Source organism: Crotalus tigris, unplaced genomic scaffold (genome assembly GCF_016545835.1).
Source record: "Crotalus tigris isolate CLP2741 ecotype Arizona unplaced genomic scaffold, ASM1654583v1 scf7180000018682.9941245338:1185362, whole genome shotgun sequence".
NCBI lineage: Eukaryota > Metazoa > Chordata > Lepidosauria > Squamata > Viperidae > Crotalus > Crotalus tigris.
Genome location: NW_024097143.1, coordinates 61,608 through 75,291, shown reverse-complemented (window position 1 = coordinate 75,291; position 13,684 = coordinate 61,608). Strand labels below are relative to the sequence as shown.

The 13,684-nt window shown below is 38.8% G+C and overlaps 1 protein-coding gene across 1 annotated transcript; it reads right to left on the bottom strand.

Moving 5' to 3' along the window:
* LOC120313451 (lymphocyte antigen 6 complex locus protein G6c-like) lies at nucleotides 1-12,674 on the bottom strand. The gene is made up of 3 exons (XM_039355371.1): nucleotides 12,499-12,674; nucleotides 4,624-4,740; nucleotides 1-1,570 (listed from the first exon to the last, which is right to left on the bottom strand). Exons 1-3 carry the CDS (start codon nucleotides 12,548-12,550, stop codon nucleotides 1,434-1,436), a joined length of 306 nt encoding a protein of 101 aa, XP_039211305.1. The 5' UTR covers nucleotides 12,551-12,674; the 3' UTR covers nucleotides 1-1,433.
* Between the last annotated feature and the right edge of the window lie 1,010 nt (nucleotides 12,675-13,684).

The window sequence follows — 13,684 nt, the reverse complement described above, 5'->3', positions numbered from 1 at the left end:
TTCCGGTGGTCAATTAATCAGTTTTATTCATTCCTCCAAGCCAAAGTGATTAGAAAGGTGTACAATATCAGAGCATTAGATGAAAAAAACAGCAATAATACAAAACGTGAAGCCAAGCCAGCACATCCTTCTCTTTATATACATGATCCTTATATAGGTTCAGATGCTGCAAAAGTGAAAGAAACATCTTTCATTTTTATCCCTTAACAAGCAAGCATTTTTTTTCCTGCTGTAGATAAAACCGGCACCCCTCCTTTTTTAGTTTCTACCATGGAAAGAAAAAAAAATAACCAATATATGATAGAAAAGCTTAATTTGCATACTCTATCTGTTCCTTAAGGCTGATACGATCAGTACCAGTGAAAAAGAGCAAAATTGCTGAGAGTATTTTCCATGGGAGAAAAAACAGAAACTAGAACTTATGAGACATCAGGGTATTGGTCTCACCAATAGGGGGCATGCCAGGTAGAGGTAAGAAAAGGAGAATAATTGTGAGGAGACAGAAAAAAGAAAAAGTACAGCATCTCTGTTAATTGTCCTCTATTTCTCCTGATGGCCAATATATTTATAAAATGCAGAAATTGATGCAGTCGAATGCATACACTGCACACAAGGGGAGTGAGTGGGGTGGGTGGAGGACAGGCAAATAATGAAATTGATGTTGCAGTGCGCACTCTGTTTTTTTGTGCATTGCAGAATTCTTTCAGTCACTTTGATTCTATGGATGTCTCCGTTCATAGGTGAAGTCTTCCATCCCATAATATCTTGTTTATGGACCTATGTGACTTGTGAACTATCAAGCAAACACAGTCCACATTGCAGCTTAAACATTTTCTTGGGAGGCAGGAATAATAGCATGGGAATGGTGTCTTTAAGATTTGTTTTGGGGCAGAAATTCAGGGTGCTACCAAATACAATCACCCACTGAGTGGAGTACAGCTGTGTAATTGCTCAGGAGAGTATAGAGGAGATGCCATCCAACCTCCAAAATTTCTGAAGTGTGCCCCCAGAAATGGGTGTTAGACAGTGGTGGGAATTCAGCCAGTTCGCACCAGTTCGGCAGAACCAGTAGCTAATTTTATGTTACCCAGGCCCAGAATGGACTTCTGGAAGTGGCATCCACACAGAGAACTGGTTGTTCATGTATTTGAATCCCACCACTGGTGTTAGACCATGTTTCCTCTGAAGGGCTCACAAACTGTGCAGCTTTGTGGTGTGAGCTGCCATTATGATCACAAAGTGTCGGAAGGCAAGACAATGTGCTTGCGTAGTTAGGGACGGCAACAAAAAAAAGGGGATGAGAGAACAATTTGGGTGTTTCTTTTAGAGAGGAAGAGAGGAAAAAACAAACAAACATCAGGGTCAGCCTTTACACCCTGCAGCTCTTCCCTGCCTTGCCAAGCTGAGCTGTGCTAAACATTGGAAGTTGAAGCTTAATCCTTATTGCATAAGTCGGTATCGCAGCAAGTACGCTTGTAGGTTCTTTTAAAGGGAGTGTCCCTCTCCTCGGACTTGCCACAGAGTTCTCTATGTTCACCACATCCATATTTTTTAAAAAACTGGAAGCCAGCTGAAGGGAGAAGGAAAAAACAAAACAGAAACGTGAGATCAAGTAACTGAGATTACATCTCTGCACCACACAGATGAGTGTCTTCCTGGAGAGACTCTGGAATGCCCCCCCCCCTTCAAATCCCAATATATATTTTAGACTGGCTTCATATCTATTTGCACATCCTCATTCACATTGATGCATGCAACCTCCAGTATGCTATACTTGGTTCAATTCCTATAAAGCTTGCCACTTGGCTGGGATTAATGGAAGCGAGATTAATGTCTATGGAGATTCATAATCATCCAGTTTATGGTTATGCCTTTTTTTTTTTCAAAAGGCAACTGGAAGAAGCTTCTTGGATAAGAAGTGAAACATTTTCAAAAAAAATCAAGAAAGTTCAGTTGTCTTTTATTGGACTGGTAGCTAGAGAGGAGAAATGCTTTGTTGGAGAAGGTTTATGCCACTTCATACAACGCACAGCTCATGTGCCAATTATGAGCTAATGCTGTTTTCCTTGTTACCTTCTGGGAGGAGACTCCGTGGTATTTGAAGCAGAACATCCAGATTCAGCCAGAGTTTCGTTCCATATAGTATTAACCTTGTGAACTCTAAAGCTTCCTCCTTCCGTTATGTATTCAAGATGGACAGTGATTTATATTTATATGTTACTTATATGTAAGGGTGTAGGTCTATACATATATTGCATATAGTATGTTTTAAATGTGTATTATGTATGTGTACACTTTGAGAGGAAGCAATTAAATTTCATTTTTAATGTGTACCATTGTGCCCACAGGAAAAAATGACAATAAAGATTATCGAATCTAAAAAGCAATCTAATGCAGGGATCCTTACATATGCATGGATTGGCCAAATGATGTTCTAAGTGACCATTCATCTCATTGGAAAGCATTAACCAAAACTGGGATCTCCAAACTTTTCAGCTCATTAAACCTCCCCCTTTCAATGCAGATTGTTCATTGACCCTTGAATATTTATTATATGAAAATAATTGAATAAATACTTGTTTAATAGTACAAGTAATAATAACAATAATAACTCAAGGTCACTCTCACTGGCAGCTACCACTAACCACCTCACCTTCAGGAGTAGGGACTGGTGTGGAGTTCTACAGAGAACCCCCCCCCCAAAATTAATGGGCCCCAATCAACCTTTCATTATGTATCAACTACCCATTGCTCCCCCTAGACCAGTGGTTCTCAATCTTCCTAGTGCCGCGACCTTTTAATACAGTTCCTCATGTTGTGGTGACCTCCAACCCCCTATTCAGCTGGCCGGGGAGGGGGGGCAGGAAGGTCGCTCCACCAGCTCCACCCAGCCTGGTTGGAGAAGCGCCATTCCTCTCCCTCTTTTTCTCTTTCTTTCCTCTCTCTTTCTTTCCTCTCTCTTTCCTCTCTTCTCTCTCTCTTTCCTCTTTCTCTTTCTTTCCTCCCTCTTTCTCTTTCTCTCTTTCCTCTCTTTTCCTGTTTCTTTCTTTCCTCTCTCTCTTTCTCTTTCCTCTTTCTCTTTCCTCTCTTTCTCTTTCCTCTCTCCCCCTCTTTCCTCTCCCTTTCCCTCTTTCCTCTTTTTCTTTCCTCTCCCCGTTTCTCTCTCTCTCTCTCTCTTCTCTCTTCTCTCTTTTTCTCTCTTTCCTCTCTTTCTCTTTCTCTTTCCTCTCTTTCTTTCTCTCTCTCTCTTTCTGTTTCCTCCCTTTCTCTTTCTCTCTCTTTCCCCTCTCTTTCTCTTTCTCTCTCTCTTTCCTCTCTTTTCCTCTGTTTCTCTTTCTTCTCTTTCTCTCTCTCTCTTACAACAGCATCGTCGGGGGTCCCCACCACCCCCGGCCCGGCCTCTGCCGCATCCTCAGCTGAACGGGCAGGGAGGGAGAGCAGGATGGGACCCTGTGAGATGAATTGGGCTGAGAGAGAGGACAGGCTGAAGGGCACTCAGCCGGCTTTCATGCCTAAAGTGGGACTAGAATCCAGAAGCCTCTGGTTTCTAATCTTTCTAATCTTCACCACTACTCTAGCCTGGGTCTCAGTAGACAGAACAAATGGAAATCTGTCTTTGATTTTTATATTTATTAATGTGGAATTTTAAATTTTATAGATCTTTGGTCTTTTACATTGTTTTATCTCATTGTGCAGCAGTCAGTTACTTTTAGTGAGATGGTCAGCTGTATAAATTTGATTAATAAATAAATATCAGAAAAAATAGGTACTGGGCCAATCTGCTATTCAACTAAAAGGAAGAAAGAAGAAAGGGTATTTATTTTCTTTTGTCTGAGATGCTCCTTTCTTATTTATTTATTTATTTATTTATTTATTTTGGAAACAAGGGCTCTGATCATAATTTCAATTGGTAAATTGTCTCAGAATGAAGAAAGCAGCCCTTATGATAGGATTCTAATTAGACAACCTCAGCTTGATGGGCTGAAACCCAATGTTGGTTTTCTCTTTTAAACTCTCCTTTTCTGGTTAGAAAACAATAGTTTGTGTTTTGTTCACGCAGGTTAAGCTGGAGATATACAGCCTAACATTCCAGATTTGATTGTGCTCTTTGGGCTTCTTCAAAAGCTATCATGAATGTTACAACAGGGAGAATCCTTGGAATAAATTATTTACATGTACATTTTAAATAAACTGAGTGAAATTTACTTTTTGTCTTGGGCCTAGTTCTGCTGCATTCCCTGTTATTTAACTCAAGTACAACTCATATATTCATTGGGGGACTTCATTTGTGTTTTGTGAGGCTTTGTTTTCAATTATTGGAGCAAATTCTTTGCCATTCTTCTCATCTGTCCCAGCTTTTCCACTTTTTCTTAAAACACGGCACACAAAATTTCTAGTTCCATTGTTTCGATGATTCACTCTCTATTAATGCAGCCTAAATTGCATTTTCCTTGTGGTCCCAGCCTTATCCAATTGTTGACTTTAAGATAAGTCAACTTAACTATAAGACATTATAATGCCAAGATATATACCCAAATCAGCTATTTCTAATAGCTGTGCAAATATGATAAGTACCCCCAGGTCTTGAATAAAACTTCTTAAAAATATTGGATTTGTTCGTACCTAAATAAACCTCGGTCACCTCACACAGCTGGCCTTCCTCAGGTCTGCAGGGTTCTCCAGATATAACACACCAATAGCCCAGTTTGACGTCACAAACGTTGCAAACAAGACCTTGAGCTATTAAAAGAGAAATTAAAAAGGAATTATTTATCAGGAATGATCAAATCGTGAAGCTTTCTTAAAGAAGCTGAACAGTTAGATTCTGCCTTTCCTTCAAGAGATCAAGGTATTCCCTATCAATTAAAATTTGGTTCCGCCTTAGTCAGCAATTACAAGTGATCCTCGACGTATGACCACAATTGACCCCCCAAATTTCTGTTGCTAAGTAAAACAGTTGTTAAGTGAATTTTGCCCCATTTTCCAACAGTTGTTAAGTGAATCATTGCAGTTGTTGACTTAGTAACTTGGTTGTTAAGCAAATCTGACTTCCCCATTGACTTTGCTTGTCAGAAGGTCACAATTGGTGATCACATAACCGTGGGACACTGTGACTGTCATAAACATGAGTCAGTTGCCAAGGGTCTGAATTCTGATCACATGACCACAGGGATGCTGCAATAGTCCTAAGTGTGAAAAATGGTCATTAAGTAACTTTTTTCAGTGCTGTTGTAACTTGGAACAGTCACTAAATGAAGTGTTATAAGTGGGGGACTATCTGTATCCTGGCTAAGTGAAAACATAATTCTGATCCTACCTGAACCTTCTAATCATTTCAACAGCATTGCTACATCACCTATATGCCAAATGTTTACCTATTTACATTTAGACCAGAGAAATGCACTATAACTTTGTCCTGCATTCAACAAAAAACCTGGGGAGGATCCTCAGAAATCCTCAGACATGATTAACACAACAAAAGGAAAATAATTAAACATGAGACTAACAAGCAATGAGATTAACTATGCTTACATTTTATTCCAATAGAAATTCTGTTGATGAGACATTTTATTGTTTTATGGAATTTTTTTACATATTTGCAAACCGTTAAGAATCTAGGGAAACTATTGGTCTATAGCAGTGGTTCTCAACCTTTTTAATGCCGCGACCCCCCAACCGGTTGTAAGTCGAGGACTACTCAACCGGTTGTAAGTCAAGGACTACTCAACTGTGCAGCACCATTTGCAGAATGGGACTTTTGGCCAGCTCAGCAAGGCAGAGACAGCCTGGACAATTCCTATTGGCTTTTGAAAGCCAATAGAATTAGACAGCTAAGGAAAAGGGGGAAAAAATGGCGGACTGCGTTGTTTGGCGACCCCCGTGAAATGGTCGTTCGACCCCAAATGGGGTCCCGACCCACAGGTTGAGAACCACTGGTCTATAATGAAATGAAATTAATTTAGTTTTTGCTCCAGCCCTACCCTTATTTCAGCTTGTGCCCCGATTTAAACACTGCTGCCTGTCCCTGATTTAGATAATGTTTCAAAATACTCTTGGATCCTAGGTATAGATCAGGGTGTTTCAACCATAAAATTTTTAACTTGGGTGGACACTAGTTCCCAGAATTCCCCAGTCAGCATAAATCCTGGGAGTTGAAGCTCACATATCTTAAAGTTGCTAAAGTTGAGAAATACACAAACAGACACGTAGATACACACACCTTTCTCTGGTGGAACTTTGATCAAACTGTTGTGGCTGACATCCTGACTTTTTTTTAACCACACCCTGCAGAAATCCTGAGCCCCATGCTTACTCAAAAGATCAAGTTCCTACAGTTTTTTTTTAACTTTAATTTTATGAGTTTTAGAAAAGACACTGTGGGAATAACCTGTTGCGTGGAATGTATTTGAAAGGCAGTTCTGAAACTTGTGAAAGCACTGACATAGTATTGTGGTCCAGGAGAGAGAATGAGTCACTTTGTGAAGTATTAACAAGTGTCGGTAGTGCAGGATTCCTTGTGGCATTATATTGCCTTTGTAAACATGGTGATGCATGAAAAGGAATCTGTTTTTTTTTCCCCATTCCCAAAATCTTTTGCCACATTTATTCACCTTTCATACGAATCTGTGCTTTCACACCAATATAGTAAATGAAGATCAACAATCTTTTGAAATATGCATTTCTCTGGACAATGTGATGCCACAAAATCCTCAATGTATTGAAAATTATGTATTGGTGAAAACAGCATATAAAAAAGCTTCATGTTTAGGTTGAAAAACTGCAGATAATAAGAATGCATCTCCAAATGTGTATTTTAAGAGTATAATTTATAATACAGATTTCCAGAACGTTAAAAGTAAATCAAACTGATTTTAAAAATTAATTTTAAATATTTAATATTTAACACCAAACTTGCAATATTAATTAATACTGATGTTAAATTATTAATATTGTACATTAATATTTAGTAATATTAAACCCAAGAATACACTAAGACAGAAGCTTGCCCACCCCAAAAATAAAACACCCAGACACAAACTGAGCAATGTGCAGTACAATGCAGTGAGACATGTGCAGATCTGTACATTGGGGAAACAAAACAACCACTTCACAAATGCATGGCACAACATAGGGGAACCAACCCACCAGGACAAGATTCAGCAGTCCATCTGCATTTGAAAGACAAAGGCAACTCTTTTGAAGACAGGCAAAGTCCACATTCTGAACAGAGGGAACCACTGGTTCGAAAAAGGGGTCAAAGAGGCCATCTGCATTAGAACTAAATAGCCCTCTCAACAGAGGGAGAGGGAAGGATATGACAGCACCTATTTTCTGTCTACAACCAGGGCTTTTTTTCTCATAGAACACCCAGAACGGAGTTCCAGCACTTTTTTGGATGAACCTTGTAGAGTAGGCAAGGTATGAGGTGTGTGAGTTCCGGCAGCTTTTTTTTAGAAAAAAAGCACTGTCTACAACACAGTCCTTTCAGCAGTTCTAAGAAAATTCCATGCCCATTTGCACTCTGATTCAGGTGACCCTGACAGTACCTGAAGATCCTCAAGTGGTCTTAATGACTCTTAGAGAGATAATGATCAACCTTCAGAACTGAAGAAGCTTCTTAGATCAGAACTGAAATTGTTGAGTTCTTGGTTTGTGTGCAATTGATGAAGACACATGGTGACAATTAACAAACGCTTTATTTTCTTTCTCCTACAACCAAGCAAACAGTGAAAGGCACGCAGGCCTTTTATAGGGCCAGAAATCCAGACAGTGTTAACCAATAGGAATTGAGCATTTTCGCGCCTTGCACATGCGCACAAGGCTGGCACCACTCTGTCTGGTCCCAGGCAGCTTTTGGAATGCCCGGGACCAATTGCAACATTCTGAGCCTGTTTCCAGCTCTTGCAGGCTCAGGACACAATAGGAACATTTTCAAAGAAAACAAAGTCCAGTTGCCTTTTGGAAAGCAACTTTTGGACAACTAATTGCAGAGCTTCTATAACTCCATTATGAGTCAGAACCATCTAAGAAGAGTGCAGAACAATCTGTTTCTTTCTTTCTGTGTATGGTTCTCACTAGAGGTCCAAATTATTCTACATATATATTATGAGCCGAGGTGGTGCAGTGGTTAGAATGCAGCACAGTGGTTAGAATGCAGCACAGCAGGCTACTGCAGATAATAAGAACGCATCTCCAAATGTGTATTTTAAGAGTATAATTTATAATACAGATTTCCAGAACATTAAAAGTAAATCAAACTGATTTTAAAAATTAATTTTAAATATTTAATATTTAACACCAAACTTGCAATATTAATTAATACTGATGTTAAATTTTCTTTCTTTATCTATTTATTTGTATCCCATCTTTATTATTTTTAAAATAACTCAAGGTGGCGAATAAATCCAAGACACCTTCCTTCTCCGATTTTCTCCAAAACAACTCTGTGAGGTGGATTAGGTTGAGAAAGAGTGATAGGCATGCAGCTGTTTTCAGTGGATACATGTGTAGCAAAGAAAGATAACAATGAAACAATTGTTGGGAGAAAGACATGCAAGAATAAAAATTGAAAAATTAGGATGCCTTATATATTCTGGGACAAGACAATTGCATGATAAAAATTTTCACTAGAAACCTGCTAAACCCCCATTCTGTCTTTTCTTACTCTATTTTCTACACATCTTTTATTTATTTCTGGATAGGTTTTCCCATCCTGCCTTTCCCAGTAGTCACAGTATCAATTAACATTTATGAAGAGAGCAACATGAAAAAAAAAAAAAACAGGAAACTGTAGTAACCCATGGAAATAAAAAGCATAACAAAGCATTTAAGGTGGTTGATATGACTGCTTTTGTTATTATCATTTAAAGATATTTGTTTCTGGAAGCAGAAACAATAGCAAAAATAGTGTCAGGTAAGGCAATCCAAAGAGAGAATTCTGTCATTCTTAAGTGAAGCATGGTGATGTATGTGTTCATCACCAGCCTGACTTCTAAAGGTAAAGACAGCAAAAGAGAGCCTAACAGGTTTTAACAGGTTCATGTAGAAGCAGGTTTTCAGCTTTTTATTTATTTATTTGGCAAGGGTGGAGAAATTTCCTTCATGCTGGAGACCAGCCAGGTCTTCTGCAAACAGTGACTCAAAAAGGAATGCTGGAAAAACAACAACAACAACAACAACAATCGGAATGCAAGTCAGAAGGGACAGGTAATTGCTCTCAGGTAAGGCTGCCAAATAGAGTGTTATCATCTGAGCAGCCCCTGGAATGTGATGTCAGTTTGTTTAGGAGAGGAATGATGAGACTTTTTTGAGGAACTCTTGAGGTTGCTTAATCTTCTAAGTGGGAGACAATTGTAGTTTTGATAATAGATTCAGCACTGCCTATCTTGGAAAATCTGAATCCATTTCTCAGGCTGTGGATCCCGAGATATGAGCAACTGATTGCTGATTTATTTCTAAGTGGGCTTCAACACTACTTTTTGCAGCAGTCTTAATTCACTGAAATTCAGTAGCCGGTATAGGTATGCAGGTCTTGGTGTATTCGGGTCTTTTCCCGTGTAAGATTGAGAGTATCTTGGCGATGTTTCGATGAGGTCCCACTCATCGTCTTCAGGCTGGGGTCTTTGGCTTCGTGCTTGTGCGAGCAAAGTGTGATCGGAGCTGCCGTCTCTCTATATATATTGGTGGGGGTGTGTGGAGTGCTGGCTTAGTTGCTGTAGGTGGATTGGTTGGCTGTGTAGGAGTTATTGTTTGTGGATTGTTTGGCTGTTTCATAACATCCTGAGTAGATCACACTTTGCTCGCACAAGCAAGAAGCCGAAGACCCCAGCCTGAAGATGACGAGTGGGACCTTGTCGAAAGGTTTGGGAGTAGTAGATATTGGTTGACCAAGTGAGAGGACAAGCAGCAGAAGAAAGTGGTCATCTTCAATTCTTCTTTGGATTTGCAGAAGGTCATTTAGATGGTAAGGTGCAATCTTTACTATTGGAGGTAGGCTGGAGGGAACCAAGTTCAAGTTTCACTTGACCACAACCTGGAAATCTGCATGATTTTGGGCAAGTGACTGTCTCTCAACCTAGCCTCCCTCACGAGGTTATTTATGTTTATTTATTACATATATACACCGCCTATCTCATACTTATGGACCAATGAACCTTCATACTGCTGTGGGCCACCAGAGAAAGAGCAGAAGGGCAATGCCACCAATGAATTGAAATACATTTCAGATTTCATGGTTACTTGGGCTAGAATTCAGAGTAGGAAATAGAGGTAATAAAAACATGGAGGCAGTCACAATAAAAGCTCATAAATCCATGCCTGCTTTGTCTGCCATGATGTGGTAAGCTGAGAAGCCAATGTGGAGCAGAAAGTGGGTGGATCATCCTATCTCGAAACTTTTACTTCTGCATGCTTGTAATTTAGGGATCAGCTGAAGTTGTAAATAACTAGAAGCCATGTAGGTGATATTGTTTTAAACAAGCAACTTTGTGGTTATGCTAGAATCCATTAAAAAAGAGACCACGTTGTTGTCTTGAATTTGCACATAAGCACAAATACATATATACATATTGTAGATAACAAATATATATATATTACTTGCTGTTCTAGCAAGAATAGGCCTTTATTTATTTATGTCATCAATTTATATAAGGATCCATTTCAAGAAATTAACCTGGGCAGCGAACAGAGCTAAAAAATAAAAACAGATCAATATACAAAAGTTAAAAGTGCGCAATACCCAGCAGCCGATAGAACCACTACATTCATCCACACAGCAAGGAGACAGGTCTCTTCACACATTCAGGGTCACAGACCCAAGCACAGAACGAGGTCTTATGGGTCTTTAGGTTCTTATGAAAGGCTATTAGAGATAGGGGACAACCTGATTTCTGGAGGGAGAATGTTTCAGAGGCTACAGGGAGTTCTATACTACTAAGATTTCTTAACACTTCACAAAGTGAGCCATTCTCTCTCTTGGACCACAACACTATGTCAGTGTCCCAAATCATGAAGAGCTTTAAAGGAAACTACCAGCATCTTGACTTGTATCTGGAAGCACACCAGCACCTGATGCAGTTCCCAAAGTACTGGTGTCATGTACCAAGTAACCAGCACCATTTACTACCCATGCTGTTGCATTTTACACCAAGTGTCTTCAAGCACAGCCCCATTCAGAGGACATTGCAGTAGTCCAGACTGCAAACTTTTCTTGTCTTGTACATCTGGAAGACACCAACCTGTGGATTGTTTAACTAACTATTAGCACTGTGTTGAATTCTTCTATCTCACCCCAAAAATACAGCACTTACTCCAATTTTCAGCAGCGCAATCTTCGTCATTTTGAACATAATTGTTTTAAGCCTATTTTAAATTTCATAAAAACATTTTATGGTGAATGCCTGCCCAATTACCAATAGTTACTTACAATTATGAAACAACAGTAAGAGACAGTCTATTATTATTCTGTTTCAGGATTTATTGTGCAATTAATTAATCCTTAATACGCCAAGAGGAACAACCCCAGAGAAGCATTTTTGGAATCGTTATTCAGGAAACTGAGTCTTCTATCTCCACTTTTTAAAAAAAAAAAAAAAAAAAAAAGCCCTGTCAATTGGATTTATTTATTTATCCATCCAATTTGTATAACCACCCATTTCACATTCATAATTCTGGGCATCATAATAATAGTAATAGTCATAGTCATAATCATAATCATAATCATAATAATAATAATGTTGGAAGGTACCTTGGCAGTCATCTAGTCCAACCCCTTGCTCAAGCAGGAAACCTTATACCATTTCAGACAAATGGCTATCCAGTCTCTTCTTAAAGACTTCCAGTGTTGGAGCATTCATAGCTTCTGGAGACAGGTTGTTCCAACAAAGAAAGCTTCTAACAAGACTTTTCCTTGCTAACTTCAGTAATGTGGAAGCTGTGTTTGGGAATTAAGTCAAGTGGACTTCCTTGCCAAATACAGAAGTTAGTTACACTACAGTTGCAGTATCTAGGCCATGGGAACACTAATTGGCACCAAGAGATTTTCCTGTATCTCTTTGTTTTCACCTACTACTGGTTCATGAGTCCATTTGTGGCACCCATAGTTACAATCACTTGTGCACACAGCAGCTTGTGTGGTTGTCTAGTTGGAGAAAGTGATTATGGACAATGAGGATTAAAAATTGCAGAGATAACACTCTAGGCCAGCAAAAGAGGATCAGAACTTCAGAATTTTTAAAAAGTATAGCCAGGACTTTAATGCTAATTTGACATCAGGTAGCAAACAACATACAAAATGCAAATATTAGAAACACTAATTCAAATGTACAAATTGAAATATTATGCCAGATTAAAGCATTCACTTTTATATAGATCTGATCTATCCATATTTTCAGGCATTAGCATATCTTTTCTTTGGGGCTTTCTTACTTTGTTTAACAATCACAACCAAGACCACCCTCCACCGACATCACTATCATCACCACCAATAAAGGCACTTACCAACTGTGCAGAACAGAAGGACAGAGAACACAAGAAGAACAAAATTCTTCATCTTGATAAATCTCACCAGAGGAAGATGGAGGCACTGAGTATGTCAAGGACACAGAATTTATATAGATAGAAGAGCCCAGTCCAAATCTGGACTTGACACTCTTCCAAACAGATCTTAGGATAGGAAATAATAGGACCAAGATTTTATTATTATTCAGGCCCAGGGATCAACCAATGGGATGAAGAACATGGGATAGAAGACACACCTGATCTTTAGGAGATGAGACAAGGTATGTAGATGATGACATGAGGATATAGTTTCAATCCAATTACAATTCTGTTCTTGACCCAGTTCTTTTCTTGTTCTTTGCTCCGCAGCTTTCAAGGTTATTTTCTGTTCTTAGCACCAAAACAACAACAACAACAATAGAACGGAAAGATTTAGTATCTGGAACTGATACAGATGAGTTTTATTTCTTACCAATATTTCTCAAGTATACTACACCAATTGGAAAGTCTAAGAATTCTGATCTCAACATGTAAGGATGGTGGCAAGTTGGGGAAATGATTTATGCCCTTCCTAAATGGGATAACTTTAAGCCATGCTATATAGCATTAATGTATATAGCGCACCTATCACCTTAGCAAATAATGAAGGATGCCTATTTTGAAGCAAGATACTTATCTTAACAGTGAAGGAGAACCAATGACATGTGTGTCAATGGTGAAATACTACAGGGCTTTGGTTGACATGCCAGCATTCATCAACACCTAACAAGAGCTACTCTCGAAAGACACCCCATTTTGGGGGTGACTTTTATAGGTCACGTAAAAATGAGGTTGCGAAAAGTGGGATCCTCCAAAAACCAAGTTATTTGTATTTTGTTTTTGTAATTATTTGATGTTTCTTTGTAAAATACATAGCATCACACATGATTGGACTGCACTTTTTAAAAATAAATAAATATGTGAAGAATTCTTTCTATTTTGTTGCATGTGTGACATGCCAGAAGAGTCTGAGTATTTGACACACCAAGCCCCAAAGGTGCCTTACAGTGATGGCAAAAAGAAAATCTAAGAAGTGAAATTGTGATGTGGGCCAGAGAGGTTAGAAAATATAATGTGCATAATTATAATAAACAAACTGAAACCAAATGAGTGTAATTCTATCCAACTTAAATCTCAATAATGTATG

Bases quoted from the DNA above. Each gene is read 5' to 3' on its own strand.
- LOC120313451 (XM_039355371.1), bottom strand. From the start codon at position 12,550: ATGAAGAATTTTGTTCTTCTTGTGTTCTCTGTCCTTCTGTTCTGCACA. The intron at 4,741-12,498 runs GTAAGTGCCTTT...CTCTTTTAATAG, and splicing joins CCTTCTGTTCTGCACAGTTG to CTCAAGGTCTTGTTTGCAAC. The intron at 1,571-4,623 runs GTACGAACAAAT...TTCTCCCTTCAG, and splicing joins GGTGACCGAGGTTTATTTAG to CTGGCTTCCAGTTTTTTAAA.